Source organism: Ursus arctos, unplaced genomic scaffold, assembly GCF_023065955.2.
Source record: "Ursus arctos isolate Adak ecotype North America unplaced genomic scaffold, UrsArc2.0 scaffold_8, whole genome shotgun sequence".
NCBI classification, from domain to species: domain Eukaryota; kingdom Metazoa; phylum Chordata; class Mammalia; order Carnivora; family Ursidae; genus Ursus; species Ursus arctos.
In genome coordinates, this window is record NW_026623100.1 from 77,440,631 (window position 1) to 77,461,021 (window position 20,391).

A 20,391-nucleotide genomic window follows, 5' to 3' on the forward strand; every position below is an offset into this window, starting at 1 on the left:
TGTATTAAAAATTCATTTAAATAACATTTCCTGGTTACTTATCTGTATAGCAGATACACAGAAATATGTTTCCTATTCTTTTGTTGTCTTAACTTTAAAACTTGGATGTTGTTGTGTTCTGTTAGAGGAATAACTTTATTAACTTCAAGTTCAATAATGTTTAAAGTATAAATTTATCAAAATTGTAATACTTATAAACTGTTGGCTTGGGCAAATTATTTAACCTACCTTATAAGTACAGTTCCTATGCCTACTGGTTGTGGGTATAACTATAGTACCTGGTTTATATATTGTCATGAGGATTAAAATGTTGACTGCATGTAAAGTGCTTTGCACAGTACATGGCACAAAGAAGTCAAGAAAAGTTCCTATTATTAATAACAAATACTGTACTGACCTGTTATATAATTTATGACCAAGTCGAATGCTAGGTATTCAATGTATTCAGGGTATTTAAAAGTCTGTGTGAATCCAAAATAACATCTTAAAGAAGGTTTTTGTTTTTAAATACAAGGACAGCTTTTAGTAAAACAGAAGTATTAAGAAGGTGTAAAATAAAAAAAATATAATTTATAGTTTAAGTAGCTCTGATGAAAGTCACTGATGACCTCTACATTGCTAAATTCTCAGCCTTGAATAACTGTACTTACCAGTCACATTGCCTATGGATCACTCTCGCTCTTGCTACACTCTACCTGGCTTCCAAGATAACACAAGTCTTGATTTTCTTCTTTCTTTACTGATTCCTTCTTAGTCCCCTCTTCTTCTCAATCTCTTAATATTGGTACATCCCAGGACTCAGTCCCTTGGTCCTTTTTCACTTGTCTATACTCACTCCTCTAGTGATCTTACCCAGTTTTATAGCTTCAAGTACTACACATTTGCTGACACCTCATAATTTTATACGATTTTCAGCTATGTGATATCTTGTGCTGCATTTAACAATTGAAATTCCTAGAATAGTGTCTCCATCATTTTGCTTATCACTTCAGACATTCCAGTTTGGTAAAGTGTTTCCAAACTTTTTCCTTTTTTGAGAGGTGAAGGAGAGGATTGCATTTTATTTGGATATTTTAAAAACAGATATTTAGAAGCAGTTTATAGTGAAAGTAAAAACCAGTCCGGCACTTCATTCTTTCTTGACAATTAAAATTTAAAAGGCTCTTCGTTCAGGAAAAGTTAGGAAAATAGGAAATTACATATGTATTTTCCACCATGATGAATATAATGGGAGAAGTTGGGTGTTGGCTTGTACCTGTTTATTCTGGAAGACAGTACTATAATGCACTGTTTGCCTTCCTCTAATGCTAACTTTTCACATATAGGCAACCACAGTCCAGTATTAGAGCTGATTTCATGTTTCACAGCCAGTAATATTAGAGATGTGAGCAAGCTCTGGGAGCTTAGCTTAAGCCTTGATTGAAAGCTGTATCTGACCTACCTAGTTATGTAGTTTTGTATAAAAGTTCAGCAGTAAGACTTTTTTCAGTGTCTCTTTTAGGGGCTGGGATTTTCATTCCAGCTACTGTTTTCCCAGTGATCAGTCTGGTTTTGGCCCTTTACCACATTTAGGCCCCCCCCTTTTTAAAAGATTTTATTTATTTATTTATTCAACAGAGATAGAGACAGCCAGCAAGAGAGGGACCACAAGCAGGGGGAGTGGGAGAGGAAGAAGCAGGCTCATAGCGGAGGAGCCTGATGTGGGGCTCGATCCCAGAACGCCGGGATAACGCCCTGAGCTGAAGGCAGACGCTTAACCCTTAACCGCTGTGCCACCCAGGCGCCCCTAGGCCCTTTTAATTCTCAGTCATTGGTTTTATGGTTCCCTTCCCTGAAATCCTCTAGATCTTTGTGCCTTTGGCTCCTATTCATTATTTGGCATTTTTCTCTCTGGTCCTTGAATATTTTGTGGTGGTGGTGTTTTGTTTTGTTTTAGCACTTTTAAATGTTTTTTAAAAAAACCTTTTAGAGCACCTGAGTGGCGCAGTCGGTTAAGTGTCCGACTCTTGATTTCAGCTCAGGTCTTGATCTCAGGGTCATGAGATGGAGTCCTGTGTTGGGCTCCATGCTGGGCGTGGAGGCTGCTTAGGATTCTCTCTCTCCCTCTCCCTGTGTTCCTTCCTCCAGCTCGTGCCCCCCACCCCCAAAAAACCAAACCAAAGCAAAACTTTTAAATGTTATCTTACCATGTCTATACATTTGGAAGTAATGAAAGGGATAAATAGTGTTGATTTTCTTCATTGCTTTGAAGTTTTCATAGTTTTGGTAGTTTGGAGTTTTTTTGAAAATTTCTGTATCTCAGCTTAGTGTCACTTTCTACGAAGAGAATCAGAGTTGAAATCACAGACGCTGAAAAAAAAATCATACTACCTAAAGTTTATATAAAACTTCTAACAAGGAAGATCATAGACTTAGGCTTTCAATTAAGTCCTGAGCTAACCCAGCCACTGGATCTCAGTATTGATTTCATGTACTGAAAATACTGGTATTTTAAAAAAACCCATAATTCGTTTCTTAGTAAGTGATACTAAATAGACTACATTTCAAATATAAAAATTTATAAATATAAAACCTCACATATAAATTTGTTTATAAGTGTATATCACCCCCCTACATTTTGTTCAAATATAAATTATTAGCAGATTAAAGTATAGTATCATTCAAAAATACTGTATAAATATAAAACTAAATGCATAAATGAGGTAGTATTTGATCTTTAAAAAATGGCCTAAAAAAAACCAAAATGGAATTATTGATGAGTTGAATACTTGCTCTAATGTTAGAGCTGCTGAAAAAGCTCTCTGACTGGTGGGGAATATTATGGGAAAAATTTATAAACTATTTTGAGATTTTCTTCTTGAGTATTTAATCTTTACATAATCCCATCTTTTTGTGATGACCTGTGGGAGGATGTGGGGTAAGCAAGGATTCAATCGTTTTACTAGTGTGAAGCTGTAGTCCTTTTTTTCCAGAGGATTTTTTTCTTTATAATGTAGATTTTAATCTTTATTTTAATCTTCAAAATGGAGATTTTAATGTAGTTACTTTTATCATATTTGTATGAAGTGTTCATATTCCATTTGTTTGAAAAGTCTCTGAACAAGAGGAAGATATTTATTCTTGTAATAGATTTTACATTTTAAACTTACTAAAATAGCAAAGTTATACCAAAAAGATACAGCAATAATGTGGTACTTAAAAATGGTCTACTATGCTAAAATGTTGGAACCCTTAAAAAGCAGTTCAACTGTCCTGGAGAGGGGAATTGTGGGTATGTGTGGGATCTCAAAGTGTGACTTTAACAATCTCAACTTCACTGGAAGTTGGATATTTATTGTTTTTTTTACTGTTGTTTTTTCTTTCAAGAGAGTCAAGATTGTTTTATATGTCTGCATTAATGTTATCAGTGGGCTATAAAGAATTTTGTGATAGAAATTATTTGTAGTTTACTCTTAAAACCTCTGCCCTTTCTTTTTTTTTTTTTTTTTAAGATTTTATTTATTTATTTGACAGAGAGAACCAGAGGGAGGGCACAAGCAGGGGGACGAGCAGAGGAAGAGGGAGAAACAGGTTCCCCACTGAGCCGGAAACCCCATGCCCCATGCTGGGCTTGATCCCAGGACCATGAGATCATGACCCGAGCCTAAGGCAGATGCTTAACCAAATGAGCCACCCAGGCACCCCTGCCCTTTTTATGAATAAAGAATATTTTCATAAAATGTGGACAAAATTTTTAAAGAATGAAAAACAAAAATATGAAGTATAACTGAATGGTAAACATAGTATGTACAATTCCTCTATAATTAGTAAATTAAAAAGCTCAAATTGCCTTTCTGATTTTCTACCTACTCAGATCCCTAAAAGGCCTCTTTATTGCTCTTTTATTTTTTATAACCCTTCAGCTCGTTAAGCTCCTTATACTCTTCCAGGCTCTGGTTGGTGTTAGTCTGGTCATTGAGACTAGGGGGATGAGTTAAGTGTATTGGACCTTTAAGTTTTAGGTAGTATTTGCTATGTCATTTCCTGTAGCATGACCTTGGACAAGTCAAAGTCACTTAATCTCTCTAAGCCTTAGTTTATTTTTAAAATGAAGAATATTTCTTCATGCCCTCTTCAGAGTTACTTGGAGATGAAACAGTATTTGCAATAGTGTTTTAGAAATACTGTTACCTTCATAAGCATATCCGTTGAGTAAAGACTTTGTTTCTACTTTTTTTTACCCCCAACAAGTTATATGTAGGTACTTTTTCTTATTTTGATTATAAATTTAATGCTTGCTTCTTGTAGAAAGTGTGAAAAATATAGAAAACTTAAAAAAATAGAAATCTGAACAATGCATCATCCTGTTTTTATGTTTTTAGGGGAAATTTAGTTTTGAGGCTGAGTTCCCTGAGGGGAAGGATAGTTAGTGTCATATTGATTGTTGGATTTTTCTGTCCTTTGTATGCATTAGGCAAAAAAAAATAATGCTTGTTGAGTGAATGGGAGCTTTCTTAGTCTGAGTGTATTTTTTTCTTTTTTTTTTTTTTAATGATGTAACCACTAGTCTGCTCTCTGTATTTGTGAGTTTGTTTGTGTTCTATTTTGTTCATTTGTTCTTTTTTTTTATTCCGTATATAAGTGGAATCATACAGTATTTGTCTTTATCCTCAAAGTCCATCCATGTCATTGCAAATGGCAAAATTTTATTCATTTTTATGGCTGAGTAGTAGGTATTCCATTATATATATATATATATATATATTTATATAAACACTATCTTCTTTATACATGCATCTATGGACACTTAGGTTGTTTCCATATCTTGGCTATTGCAAATCATGGTGCAGTTAGCTTAGGGGTGCATATATCTTTTCAAATAGTTGTTTTCATGTTCTTCAGATCAATACCCCGAAGTGGAATATCTGTCTCACATTGTAGTTCTAGTCTTGATTTTTTTAGGAATCTCCATATTGCTTTCCATTGAGGAGTGCACCAATTTACAACCCCATCAACAGTGTGAGAGGGTTCCTTTTTCTCCACATCCTCTCCGACATGTTATTTCTTGTCTTTGATAATAGCTATTCTAATAGGTATTAGGTGATGTCTCATTATGGTTTTGATTTGCATTTCCCTAATAGTGATGTTCAGCCTCTTTTCATGTACCTGTTGGCCATCTGTATGTCTTCTTTGGAGAAATGTTTCTTCAGATCCTCTGCCCATTTTTTATTTTTTTATTTTTTTTATTTTTTTTAAGATTTTATTTATTTATTCGACAGAGATAGAGACAGCCAGCGAGAGAGGGAACACAGCAGGGGAGTGGGAGAGGAAGAAGCAGGCTCATAGCAGAGGAGCCTGATGTGGGGCTCGATCCCATAACGCCGGGATCACGCCCTGAGCCGAAGGCAGACGCTTTAACCGCTGTGCCACCCAGGCGCCCCCTGCCCATTTTTTAAATCAAGTTTTTGGTCTTTTTGTTGTTGTTGAGTTGTAGGATTTCTTTATATATTTTGGATAATAACCCCTTAATAGATACGTGGTTTGCTGATCTTCTCCCATTAAGTAGGTTTTCTTTGCTGTGTAGAAGCTTTTTGGTTTGATGTAGTCCCATTTGTTTATTTTTGTTTTTCATTCCTTGCCTTTGGAGTCAGATACACAAAGATGTCACTAAGACCTATTTTAAGAAGCTTACCACCTGTGTTTTCTTCTAGGAATTTTATAGTTTCAGGTCTTAAAGTCTTTAATCCATTTTGAGTCTTTAATCCATTTTGAGGTAATTTTTGTGTATGGTGTAAGATAGTGGTCTACTTTCTTCATTACTTTGCATGTAGCTACCCAGTTTTTCCAACACCACTTATTGAAGAGACTGTCCTTTCTCCGTTATATGTTCTTGCTCCTGTGTCAGAGATTAATTGTCCATGTATGTGTTGGTTTGTTTCTGGGCTTTCAATCTGTTCTGCTGCTCTGTGTGTTTGTTTTTGTGCCAATACCATACTGTTTTGATTACTATAGCTTTGTAGTATAGTTTGAAATCTGGGAGCATGATTTCTCCAGCTTTGTTCTTCTTTCTCAATATTGCTTCAGCTGTTTGGTACCTTTTGTGTTTCCATACGAATTTTACAAGTATTTGTTATAGTTCCATGAAGTATGCCATTGGAATTTTGATGGTTATTGCTTTGAATCTGCAGATTTCTTGGGTGGTATGGGCATTTTAACAGTATTAACTCTTCTAATCCATAAGTAGAGAATATCTTTCCATTTATATGTTTCTTCAGTTTCTTTCATGAGTGCCTTATAGTTTCCAGTGTACAGGTCTTTCACCTTGGTTAAATTTATTCCTCGGTATTTTATTCTTTTTGATGCAGTTGTAAATGGGATTATTCTCTTAATTTCTTTAGTCTGTATTTGTTAAAGTCAAAAGCTTGGTGAAATTTTACTGGACATTTGAAGAGAGAAAGAAAGACATTTGATTAGCAAAAATAATAGTGGATGCATATTTTCTTTTTAAGATTTTATTTTTAAGTAATCTCTACACCGAGTGTGGGGCTCAAACCCATAACCCTGAGATCGAGAGTCATGTATTCTACTGACTGAGCCAGACAGGCATCCCAGGGGATGCATATTATAAAATGACATTTTCTAGGGGCACATGGGTGGCTAAGTCAGTTAAGCATTAGACTCTTGATTTTGGCCCAGGTCATGATCTCAGGTTGTGAGATTGAGCCCGGCCTCAGGCTCTGTGCTAGGTGTGAAGCCTGCTTAAGATTCTCTGTCCCTCTTCCTCTGCTCTTCCCCACCTCTCTAAATAAATAAATAAATAAATAAATAAATAAATAAATAAATACATTCATAAATGACATTTTTCTACTGGCTAAAATAACAAAGGAAAACACAATAGGATCATTCAAATATTTTCTGGCAGAAGTTAGCAAACAAGTTAGGGCTGTTAGATATGGAGCCACTGGGCAATTTCACATCAAAGTGGATTGATATTTAGCAAGAACAACATATAATAAAATTTAAAGACTTTTTGAATATTTGGAAATTGTAACAACTTTCTTTTTCCTTTTTTATTTTTTGTTAAACAGGATGGCTTAAATTCCTTGGTCCTTGATTTGGATTTTCCTGCTTTGAGGAAAAACAAGAATATAGATAATTTTTTAAATAGATGTGAGTAAACTTTATATTTGATCCTATCACTATACTTTTGATGAGATTCATATTACAGTCTGTACATTATTACCTTAAGTATTTTTTAGTTTGCTATTTGATATATTTAAATACTAGCATTCTTCATTTTCAAAGCAAAATTACAGAACTAGTTGCAGTTTATAAAGTAGGTGAAGTTCAAGATTTTGTATAAATTATTAAGACTAATGACTTCAGGATAGGTTATTTATGGCAGTTCAAAGAGAACTTTTAAATTAATAACAATAATAAGACTTAGGAGACTTAATGAGCTTTCTGTTTGTATAAATGTAGACATTTCAATCTAGCTAATGAAAGATAGTGTGATAACAATTATTGTCATATATGCAGTAACTTAACATTTACCAGTATTGATGTTGCAGTGAAGGTGTAAATGAGGTTGAATTCTAAGGATAAATTCTCAAAATAATTCAATATATAGTTTATATCAACACAGTAAGCTTTTTAAGTTGGAATTGTCAGAGACTGGGCTATTTTCATAATGAAACAATCTTGTTTATAGTTACTATATCTATAATATGTGATTACTACTTTTCAAAGAAGTAGGCTACTAAACTTTATTACTAAGATTAGCCTTGCAAGTAATGTCATAGCAGCTCTCTGCCATGATTCAGAATGTACTCTAAGACTGCGTGGGTCATCACTGTTTAGCTGTCATCTTGTCAAGCAACAGAGTCAGAAATGGAATAGATTAACTGCTGCTTTTTGGTAGTTAGTATTGTATGTTTTATGTGTGTTTAATAAATCATAGAGTTTTGGTTTTTTGATGTAAAGTTAGTATGTATCTTAGATTTTTAAATAGTAACCTTTGAAAACTGACTGATTTAGCTAAAAACTAAATCCAGTTTCTTGAAATAAAAACCTGTTTACAAGTATAGTGATTATTTAAAAGTATTGCTTATAAATATGATCTTTTTATTGCAGATGAGAAAATTGTGAAAAAAATCAGAGGTCTACAGATGAAGGCAGAAGACTATGATGTTGTAAAAGTTATTGGAAGAGGTGCTTTTGGTGAAGTGCAGCTGGTAAGAAAGTTGTTTTTTTTGTTGTTACTTTATTTTTGAAGACAGGGTTTTGTGAAATATTATTAGTAGCCTCTGAGTCGATCTTATTTTTATGCCCAGCCATGCCAGAATTAGTTTTGTAAGCTTGGTCAAGTCATTCTATCTCAGAGAACCTGAGTGTCTTCATCTATAAAAGGAGGTACTTGCAAACGATAAACACCGGGTCTCTTCCAGCTCTGAAACACTGAGATTTAGAATATATTAGGCCAACTTGATTTCACATATGACCTGTCTAGCAGCTAATATTCCACAAGAACTATTGTGTTTTTATTTAATGTGTTAAGATTAATGACATTTTTGTTTAATTAATGGAGATTTATTTAGATATATTTAAACCCAACAAAGACATTTTAATGTGAAATTTATCTTTGCAGGCAAAAGTGGTAACAACTGGAAATATCATAAATGTTTATAATAAATATTTCATTTATATATTAATGAGAAACTGTAGTAATATTCCTGTTTTCATCACTTGAGTATGAAACTCCACTGTTTTGTGCTTAAAAATTATTGTCTTTGGTCAGAGTATGGGGTCAGATTCTGTTTTTCACTCAGCAGTGTTCTACTCTTTTTTGATGGAGCTGGTTGTGTGTCAGCCTGGTTTCTCTGGGAACAAGTCATGACAGACTAACTTTTGTCTTTGTCATCTCTTTCATTTCTTCTTTCTTTGATAGGTTTATTGAACTTGTAGATCAAGGTAGTGTAATAGGTGTGATATACATCTATTAGATATTTGAGAAAGTCTGATATACTTGAAGAGGATATGGAAAAATGTCAATGAATAAGGATATGAGTCAGCAGCTTTATAACTAATAGCTGTATTCTAAGGAGGCTGATAAAGGCATAACTGGTACCTTGGACAGAGATCCCCAGGGACAGGTTTGTTCTCTCTTCTCCTATTCAGCGTTTTATTAATGAGGCATTTATTGTATGGAGGCAATGGTGACATGTTGAATAATTTTACAAATGAGTTAAAACTGAAGTATGAGGATGCTCTCTCAGATGATAAGCCAAAATCCAGAAATAATCAGTTGGGAAGGTCATTGGCCAGATAGAAGAAGTGAAATTTAACCAGAATAAAGACCTGTACTTAGATGTGAAGAATTCAAGAAGTAGATTCCTTAACAGTAATTATGAATTAAAGAACAATTTTCCTTGAATGTAAATCAAGCAAGAGTCATTGGTAATGTGGCTGCCCAAAATAGTAAAGAGAGTTTGGATTGCTTTGATGTAGGTTTTCTCTATTTTGAGATGATTGGGCCGTACTGCATCATTTATTCATTCTAGATACTCTGTTTTCCTGTTTTAAAGGCACATTGATAGAGAGTACTCGAGGGATGAAATGCTCGGGGACTTGAAACAATGCCATCTGAGGTATGGTGGAAGGAATTGAGAAGTTAGCATGGAGTAGATTTGAGGAGTGGGCTGCATTTGAAAGCAATGTGGTTTTTGTTTGTTTTGTTTTGAGTCAGTGAAAGTGGTGAAGCTTTGGCTAATAGAACGCCCATGGGCTGAGGGTCGGAGATTAGATTTTGTGATAGTTGAGTTATGGAAGGTCCTGTAAGATAGGAAATATAAAGTAGTCGAATCCTATTTCTGCCATGGTCTCACTCAAAGATCATCATGGTCAGTGTAGACAAGTTTCTCAATCTCCCTGAGTTCCAAACTATAGAATACAGATGATAATACGTATGTAATGGAGTTCTTGTAGGGGATTAAGTGAATTAAAAATAAATAAGCCTAGTTATAGAGTTCCCTAAGTGTTAACCATGTTACTATTGCCTGTTTGACACATAGATTCATACTATAAGTGTGTAAAATAAATACATTGTTTCTTCATACTCGGGATTTAGTGTAGAGATAAAGAGGAGAGACTAGAATTTGGAGTTCTGTTTGGAAGGAAATATGACAGATCCTGACTTGTCATGTTTTTGTGGCAATGTAATCATTGTTCTGTGTTAGGTGAATTTGATCATTCAATTTCAGTACATTCAAGAAAGGAAAAAGAAAAGGCTTTTATTTTTGCTGTTAATTTTCCATTCCAGATTTTCTTTTGTCCACAAAACATGCAGAAACAAAGTCACATGTTTTTAAAAATGAAAAATATTTTAACATTCCATTAATATGATGACCTGACCTGAGAACTTGGAGCATGTATGTTTTGGCTTTAGCTCTTGGTTCTGTTACCTTTGGCGGGGGCTCTTTAAAAGAAGGATGAGATTGAAAAGGAAAAGTCCAAGTGCTTCTTCCATAGTCTTTTAAAGTTGCTTTGTATGTTGTAGATAAATTGGTTTGACAGATCTGTAGACAGTGTTCCACATTTGGCACATCTTTATGATTATGTTTTTCTAGTCATCTGAAAAAAGTTTTACAATAGTAGGTGCAAATTTGTCTTTCCTTGTGAAATACTTTTTTGGCCAAGTTAAAAATACAGTACCACAGAGGGCTCACCAGTCAGTTTCTAAAAGAAAATTCTTGTTGTAAAACTAACTTTGGTATGTCACAGCAGCTATACCATAGTATTTAAGAGCTAGAGTCAGACTACTTACAGTTGAATTCTAACTCTCTGACTAGCTGTCGGTGCAGACAAGTTACTTAATCACTCTGTGTCTTAGTTTCTTATCTGTTAAATGAAGATAACAATAACACACCGCGTAGGGTTACTGGGAGAATTAAATGTAATTAAATTTGGAACAGTTCTTGGAATATAGTAAGTGCTTAGTAAATGTTAGCAGTTCATTGTCACACATAAAATGGTTCATTTATCCATCCATCAATGAATATTTAATCAGGATCTGTTATATTTCAGGAGCTGTGCTAACCTCTTAAAAATATAGTATCATAGTTTCAATCTTTCTGTAAGTGGTAGTTTTGTGGAGGAGAAAAGAATTTTACTTTAAACAAGTAAAGTCTTTTCAAATTGTGATAAATACTAGGAAGGAAAAGATCTAGATGCTATGAGAAAAATGGAGGGTTGTGCTTAATTCGGGTGTGGGTGTTAGGAAAGGCCTCACTATGAGAAAATGACATTGGAGTTACTATGTAAAGGAGGTAGTCATGTGAAAAAGAGGGAGTGGGGTAGGAGTCAAAAAACAGAGGGAATAGCATGTGAAAATGTCATGAGTCAGGAAAGTGCCAAGTCATTTCATTTATTTGGGCATTGATTTCCTCACCTGAAAAAGGCATTTTCTTACAGACTGAAAAGTTTTATAATTCGAGGAGGCAAAATTTATTTAGCTTATTGTCTTTTTTTCCTATCTACAGAGGTGATGTACACTTATGTCTTTATATCATGAAAAGTCTGTGATGTGGATGATTTTATCTGATACCACTATTGTTTTTGGATTCTACTCTTTTTGGATTGTTTACCACATTTTTATGGAAAATGGTATCATTCAGTATAGGATATTAAGAGCAGGACTTTGGAATAGTCAAAGTCAACTATTTTTGTTTCCATTCTACAGTATATAGATTTCCTGTCATCAAAGCTTTAATTTCCTTATGTTGGAGTAGCACTAATAATAGAACTTAATAAGATTTTTTGTGAAGATTAAATTAGGCTATGCATGTGTGGTATTTACTGGGTTCTGGCACATTGTAGTTATTAAGTAAATATTACGTGTTGTCACTTTTGTCAGTTTCTATGTGTTTATGAATTTAAATGTTTTAATTTTTAAATAAATAATCAGAAGTCTTTCTCTAACTTTTATGTGTATTTATATGTGTCGGTTCACTAGAGCCACCATAACAAGGTATCACCAACTGTGGCTTAACCATCAGAAATTTATTTGCTCATAGTTCTGGAGGCTACAAGTTCAACATCAAGGTGTCCGCAGGTTTGGTTTCTCCTGAGGCCTCTCTCCTTGCCTTGTGGATGGCCACCTTCTGTTGTGTCCTCACATGGTCTTTCCTCTGTGCTTGCATGTGTCTGGTGTGTTACTCTGTGTGTCCTAATTGCCTGTTCTTAGAAGGACACCAGTCACCTAATAGCCTCATGTTAGCTTAATCACCTCTTTGATGTCCCTCTCTCCAAATACTGTCACATTCTGAGGTACTGGACGTTAGGATTTTAAAATATAACAGGAGCAGGGGTGGGGGGGAGTGCAGCACACAGTAATAGTGCGTATGTATGTTGGGATGAACTTTCCAGTGAGATTACTTTTTTGAACAGATATGCATGCTTGCTCGTTTATGGTTATTCACTTACCTTGCACATAATCTTCTTTTCTTTGAAAAAGAAAGTTACAAATTCTAGCCTTGCAGATTTCTTCTTAAGGTAGATATTTAGTCTTGGTCTCTGTTAATAGAATATACATTGTTCTTCAATATTCCTTTGGTTAATTGATTAGCAAATGTTTATTTAATGTCTGGTACCATTATAAGCATTGACAGTACATTGTATAGGTAAACTCCTCAGACAAGATACCTGCATTCATGGAGCTTTTATTTTGAGCTGGCTGCTATTAAAGTTTCAAAAAGAAATTGTGGATTAGGTTCTAAAAATAGAGTTCTAAGTTAACTTTCTTAAACGTAGTGCATATTTGTTAGAAATTACCTAATTATGATTCTTTATTTGGGGGAGATGTATAAAAACAAGATTTCATGGTCAGTAGTGGAAATCTTATTTTGGAGTTTAGGGACCTTATCTTTAGTTGGTTTTGTGATGTTGCCTACTCATTTTTCTTTCTTTTTTTTTTTAAGATTTTATTTATTTATTCGACAGAGATAGAGACAGCCAGGGAGAGAGGGAACACAAGCAGGGGGAGTGGGAGAGGAAGAAGCAGGCTCATAGCAGAGGAGCCTGATGTGGGGCTCGATCCTAGAACGCCGGGATCACGCCCTGAGCCGAAGGCAGACGCTTAACCGCTGTGCCACCCAGGCGCCCCTGCCTACTCATTTTTCTTAAGAGCATTCATTAAGGGCACCTCAGTGTCTCAGTCAGTTAGGTGTCTGACTCTTGATCTCAGCTCAGGTCTTGATGTCAGGATCATGAGTTCAAGCTCTGCGTTGGGCTTCATGCTGGGCGAGGAGCCTACTTAAAAAAGAAAAAAGAAAAGAAAAATGGCTCATTACATTTATCCTGGTGATTTGTTTTATCTAAAACTACACAAATTAATATATGAATGCATTCTCACTCTCAAAGGTCTAAGTTGCTTAGAATTGGGTACAATAAAATGTGAAAATCTCCGTTTATTATGTCTTCTCTTTATTTAGTTTTCAAACATAAAGGTAACTAGCCTTTTGGTATCCTTTTAGTGCTTTGATACTTGGAAACATTTGGGAACTGTTAACAAAACTAAGGCCAAATTATTTTCAGTGGATTTTTATGTTTTATTGTAATTATTTTCTTTCTAAGAAAGTTAAAATCTTTCCCTATTGAGTTATAAAAATTGCATCAATGCCAGTTATTCTCCCTTAAAAATAAAAATTCTTTTATTTATACAACAAATACGTTCATAGTAGAATAAGAAAGTAAGCCATCATTATACTTTTTAAAATCCCTCATTGTCCCACTACTTCTGTTACCTTGATGTATAGCTTTCTGACTTCCATTTCTTCTAAAGATACATGTAACATATGGGTGTCTTCTATGTATTAAGGGATCATATTATATATGTGGTTTTGTAATTTGTGGGTTTTTTATGTAACATTAAATAATAACACACACTTTTATAGCAGTTACAACATTACAGGCAGGCTTCTAAAGCAACTTCTATATAATAACCAGTCTTCCCAGCACTCCTTTAGATAGATGTTATTACTATCATGCCCATTTGACAGATGCGGAAGTTCAGATAGATAGGATGAACAACCTGCCAAAGTTCACATAACTAGGAAGTGGTTGAACGGAGACTTGAACCTAGATAGAAGATTTCATAGTTGATTTTCTTTGTTGTATAATCGTAATCATTTTTCTGTGCCAGTAAATACAGACTGTATGTTACCTTATTGGCTTCATGGGGTTTCACTCTCCTCTTACTCAGCCTTTTACTAGTATTCACTTCTTCTCCTTTCTTGAAATACCACTCTTTCCTATGTTACTGGCTCTTCTTTCTCAGTTTCCTTAGTGGTTCATTCTCCAGCTGACTTGTACTAAATATCATAGTTCCATGGTTCTTTGATCTGCAGAATGCACTCTACTATTCCTGTGACTTTAAATATAATCTATATGATGTCAAGGCTTAGATTCATACCTGCTGCTCAGAATTTTTAGTTTGTTCTCTGAACTCATATTCATGATGCCTTATTTGACATCTCCATTAAGAATTGTCACATCTACAACATGTGAAATTAGAATGCTTGATTCCCTTTCTAACTTACCCACAAATTTGTAACACATTTTAATAAATGGCTCCAGTATCAACCCTGTTGCTCAAGCCAAAAAATTAGAAATCATTATTGATTTCTTTTTTGTTTATTTCTTAAATTTAATTTCTCAGTAACTCCTGCTCCTAACAGTTCTCTAGTCTATTTTTCTTCTTCTTCTTCTTCTTCCTTTTTTTTTTTTTTTTTGGTGTTGACTCTCACTGCTGTCATCCAGGATATATCCTTTTCTTCCCAGTCAGGTATTGAACATCTCCTTTGTATTTTACTTTGTTTTCCACTTCTGCTAATAGTGTTTCACCATTGGACTGTTGATTTTGGATTGGCTGGCAGGTGCTGATGGAAAAACTGTCAAGACCATGCTTATTAAATCTGTAATTCATGCTATCCAGGCTCAGGTGGACCCACATTACTGTTTCACTGACTGTTTTCCCCATACTTCCTATTCTCGTATTTTTATGTATCAATCCTGTCCCATTTTGGGTGTGGGTATATAGTAGAATCAATTAGGGGCTTTTCTAACATATTTTCTGTTTTCCGTACTTCCCTACCCCTCTATATTTCAATATATAAAGGATGGGAAATAGAGATCTATCAGCCTAATATAGACTGCTGCTGATTTGAACTTTTTAGAATATACTCATTGTATTTCTTGTTTGCAATTCATGAATCCCTTAACTCCTAAATGAAACACAAAGTCTTCATCCTGGCCTTCTTGGCCCTGTTTTAAGATGTCACCAATTTTATCTTTTAACCCTTATTTTCCTTTATGCTGTTCATTCGGGGCAGGCTACTCATTTCAGAGCATATTCTTTGTTTTCTTGTCTGTTTCTTCAACTTGTCTGTTTCTTCAATCATGTTTTGCTTTCTTTCTCTCTGTGTTCATTTTAAAAGAAAACTTTTTCCTATTACTGTCCTTCTTACCCTTTATCTGAGTGTGATCTTTCCTCTGCATGTTTTAATTTAATAATTTTATGTAATTTACCATATTATGCCTTGTACTGTAGTTTATATGTATATTTCTTTGAATCCTTTTATATCGTAATTTTTTTGAGAGTAGGAACCATGTCTTTCGAATACTTCTGGCATTCCCATCAAGGGTTTGTATCTGCTTATCTGAAAATAGTTTGCCAAATCTGGGGAGGTTATCTTTAGTTAAGTACACAGTTTAGGAGGAATATCTGTGGCTTCAAGGAGAAAGGGAGAGCCCTCACTATGTAGTGACTTGTCAGTTCCAGCTGTAGACATTGGTAAGTGATGTGTGTGCAGCCAGATCATATCCGTGATTGGATTTTTCTTGTCTTTTTATATCCTGTACAACACAGAACCCGAAACATAGAAAGTTTTTATTGAATTGAATTGATTGTGATTCCTCGTGATCCCTGGGCTCAAACGCTTCCTGGGATCCTGTGTGCTAAAGGGATACAAGCTCTGTGACAGGACTCGAGGCAGATGAGAGATGAAGATCTTGTTCTTTTTTACCCCCTCCCACTGGCTTGCTTTTAATTTAATTGGTTTAAACTAAGCTTTTAAAGTAGAATCAACCTGAAAGAGAGTGTAGGGGAAATGATTTTCTAATACTTGCATGTCAACTCAACTTTTTAATTCCTTTTTTGGAGTAAAACAGGCTCTTCACTGGCTACAAAGTTATTTCTGAGTTGCAAGAATTATCTCCTTCCCTCCATGCTTTTGTAATTCCTGTATTCCCTCATTCAGTCTTGGCTGCCACAACCAGACGTTTTTAGTGAAAACCTTAGCAGTACACACTAACTGCTTTAGTCTGTCAAACTAGATCTTATAAAAAAAAAATCTATTGTAATTTTTGATATTAAAAGCCAATTTGAAAATCTCAAGTGGGGCATTTAGGTTAGAATAATTTTTGAAAGTTTTTTGTCCACAAATGTTCTATGAGATCTAGGTCCATTTTAGGATTTTCCAAGCATGTCTTATCTCTAAATACACGTAGGGATATTTCATCTACTTAAAGAAATTTTTTTAAGAAGTACATATTTGCTATAGAAAATACAAATAAGCAAATATAAGAACATAGAAATCACCCAGAATTCTGTCATTTGAGATAAAACTACTGTTATCACCTTTTTTTTGTCTGTCACGTACTCAGTCTAGTGACATAGGGGAAACACATGTAAAGATTCATGATAGAATGAACTAAGTTCCATTTGTCTATGGTGGTGTTAGCTAACATTTTCATTGAGTATATTCTATGTGCTAAGTATTTATAGTCATAGTCTTATTTTATCTTTGCAACAGTTCTGTGAGATTCTTATGTAGATGAAGTCCTGAAACTTAGAAGGGTTAAGTAAGTTGACCCCATAGGTCATAAATAGCTAGGATTTTTGCGAAAGTTTGTTGACATCTAAATCCATTCTTTTAAGCAGTACTCTGTACAGTGTGGTAATGAATAGCTCCTATATTTGACTGTTTATCCATCCATATTGAATAGAGGAGGAGGAACAAAGGGGAGTGTACAGAGATGCTGAGGGAGATTATAATAGAATCATTCAGAAAGAGACATCCTCAGAAGGAAGATCAATGGAAACCAGCTTTTCTAAAGTAACAGCGCTTTATTGTAGTACTTGGTAATACTAGTGCTAATGAATTTTAAAAGTATGAGGTAGATGTTTGGCATGAATACAACTATTGCCTCTTTATGTTTGTTGTATAGATCCAGTCAGAGACTACAAGCTTGTGGTTCCTGACTCTTGTGTTATGAGCCAGTTAAGTGTCCTATCCCAATAGTTTAAATGAAATTCAGGCCTCATCAAAGAGAGTATCGAGGCAAAATGTCTCTATTTTTTGAAAATCGTATAGCTCTCATATAAACATAGCTATGATTTTGTTGAATTGGATATTCAGCATTTTGCCAACCACAAGCCAGCCCCTTTATACTCTGCCTAAAGGAACTTATGAAGCAGACACGTATACAACTAATTATGATACTAGATTGTTGTAAGTGCTTTGGGAGCACAGACAGAGAAATAATGTTGCATAAAAAATCAGCAAAAGTAAAGTGAATAAGCATGTTTCTCATGTTCAGAGAATTATACTGTATAACTTTTTGTGTATTTGAATGGTCTTTTTGTCCTAGGTTTGTTTTTATTTGTTCAGTTAATTCAGATATAAAAGATTAAAAATAGGGGCGCCTGGGTAGCTCAGTTGGTTAAGCATCCGACTCTTGATTTCAGCTCAGGTCATGATCTCAGGGTTGTGAGATCAAGCCCCATGTCAGGCTCTGTGCTAGATGTGAAGCCTGCTTAAGATTCTCTCTCTCCCTCCCCCCTCCCCCGTCCCCTTTCCTTGCGCTCTCACTCCCTCTCAAAAAAAAAAAAAAATAAATAAAAGTAAATAAATATTTAACTATTTTTTTTTCCTGTTCTTCTCCTTTCTTGAAATACCACTCTTTCCTGTGTTACAGTATCTGATCTGTAAAGTATGGTGGTTCTTATATATCTTCTCTGGGGAGGACTTGAGCATTGCTTTGGTTTACCTTATTTTCATCAATATAAGTACTGATTCTAAATGTGGGTAGTACTTGATGAGAGATAACTAGAGATATCACCTGTTGGATTTTTCTTAAAACTGCACATTAATAACTTGGCCAGTGATCAAATAAAATTTTTTTTTCACAGACATTCATTCATTCATCAAATATTTAGTATCTATTTTAATTGTCAGTGCTGGCATTGTATTTGACACTGAGGATATAATGGAGAATAAAATAGGTATGGGTAATCCCTGCCTTTGTTGAGCTTAATTCTAATGTGGGAGATAGACAAATACAAGGAAACAACATAAAAAAATCACGTTATGGCATTTCCTAGGGAAAAAACAAATGGAATTCTGAGGTAGAGAACAATGAGTTCCTACTTTGGATAGAGTGATCACTCCTTTGAGAAGTTTATATTTCTGCTGAATGAAGGAGCTAGTCTCTCTGGGGAAGAGGTGAAGTCAGGGATTTTGGTGGATTTTCTGTTACCTTCCCAGTACCTGTAAAGATCTTGAGAAAAGGTATATTAGAGGAAGTGAAAGAAGGTGGTAAGTGTGGTTGAAGTATGAACAAGGGAAAGAAAATGACAAGATTGGGAAGGTGCTTGTAGACTAGCTCATTTAGATCTCTGTAGATTTTTGTCAGGAGCTCAATCGCCTCTTCTTTCATCCAACCCTCAGTAGGATGACCGTATGATTTGTTGTACAGGGACATACTTCTGAATGAAAAAGAGCAGTAACTGAATGGGAGACTGTGCTGACCAATGTAATCTGGCCCCGTTCTGGGGAAAGCATCCTAATTGTGGCTGTACATACGTAGAAATGACATAGATAAGTGGTTACTAGCATGGATTTTGGATGCAGACTACTGTACCTTCATTTTTAAATTTTTTAAAAAAGATTTTATTTATTTGAGAGAGAGAGAGAGCGAGACAGCAAGTGCACGGGGGGGGGAGAGAGGGAGAGAGGGAGGGAGAATCTCAAACAGACTCCATGCTGAACACAGAGCCTGACACAGGGCTCGATCTCACAACCCCGAGATCATGGCCTGAACCGAAACCAAGAGTCTGACACAACCAACTGTGCCACCCAGGGGCCCAGGCTACTGTACCTTTAAGTCTTGATTTTTACTCACTGTATAACCCTCAGCAAGTGAATTTCTCTCTGCCTCAGATTTCTCATTTGTAACATGGGGAAGTAACACCTCATTAGGATTGTTATGGAGATTAAATAATACATTTATGAAAACACACTATGCCTGGTATGTAGTAAGCACCCACTCAGTAAATTCATTCTTTTAGCAAATATTTATTCAGAGGTTATTATCTGCCAGGCATTTTACTAGGGACTGTGGGTTGAGCAGTGAACAAAACACAAAAATCCTTGCCTTCATTGGGCTTAATTTCTAGTGCAAGAGATAATAAATAAAAGTAAAAAATAAGGTGTAGGATGGCAATAAGTGCAATGGAGCAAAAGCAAGGAAGAAAGAATGGAATAGGGAATGTGTGGGCAGCAGAGCGTGGCTGTAAATTGAAACATTGAAGTAGCTGGATCAGAGTAGGCCTCACTTAGAAGGTAACATCAGAGCAGGGATCTGAAGGAAGTGAGGGATTGGGTCCTGCTATAAGGGCTGATTCCAGGCAGAGAGAATAACACATGCAGTGAAATGAGAAACTTGGGGTTTTAAAACGGGAGTGACAGGAAATGTTTTTGAAGGATCACCAGACGGTGGGTGAGAGTGGACAGCAGGGAAGAAGCCAGTTTAGGTTATTGTAGGTAATGGAAATAAAAGATTTAGGCCAGGGTGTAATCAGTGGAGGTAGTTAGAGATGGTTGGATTCTGAAACTATTTGAAAGTAGAACTGAAATGATTTGCTGGTGAGTTTGATGAGCTGTGTGAGAGAAAAAGAGGAGCCAAAGATTTTTAGCCATAGCAACTGACTGGAAGGAAGAAGATGCCGTTTACTAAAATGGAGAAGACTATAGGAGGAATAAATTCAGGGGTGAAGATTTGGAGTTCAGTTTTGGACATCCTGTTAGATATCCAAGTATAAATACTAGCACTCACTATTTATTATTAATTATTCAGTAAACATTAACAATTATAATTGTTAGGTATTTATTGGCTCTGTGGTAAAGTTTGCTATGGTATATTTAGGATTAAAATGATGGCCAAAAAAAGATACTGTTTTTGCCTTTGTGGCAGTTACAATCTAATAAGGAAGATAAGAATTGATCAAATAGGGACGCCTGGGTGGCTCAGTTGGTTAAGTGTCTGCCTTTGGCTCAGGTGGTGATCCCAGGGTCC

The 20,391-nt window shown here is 35.3% G+C and overlaps 1 protein-coding gene and 1 long non-coding RNA gene across 2 annotated transcripts in view; both read left to right on the top strand.

Moving 5' to 3' along the window:
- ROCK2 (Rho associated coiled-coil containing protein kinase 2) overlaps positions 1-20,391 on the top strand; it is a 135,434-nt gene that overhangs the window by 49,230 nt on the left and 65,813 nt on the right. The window contains exons 2-3 of the mRNA XM_044390341.3: positions 7,068-7,149; positions 8,113-8,213. Of these exons, the coding sequence (XP_044246276.1) occupies positions 7,068-7,149; positions 8,113-8,213 (183 nt within the window). The remainder of the gene's footprint in view (positions 1-7,067; positions 7,150-8,112; positions 8,214-20,391) is intronic.
- LOC130543187 (uncharacterized) lies at positions 8,220-19,991 on the top strand. Its single transcript, XR_008958332.1, has 2 exons — positions 8,220-9,131; positions 9,564-19,991. It is a non-coding gene; the product is annotated as an uncharacterized LOC130543187 (long non-coding RNA).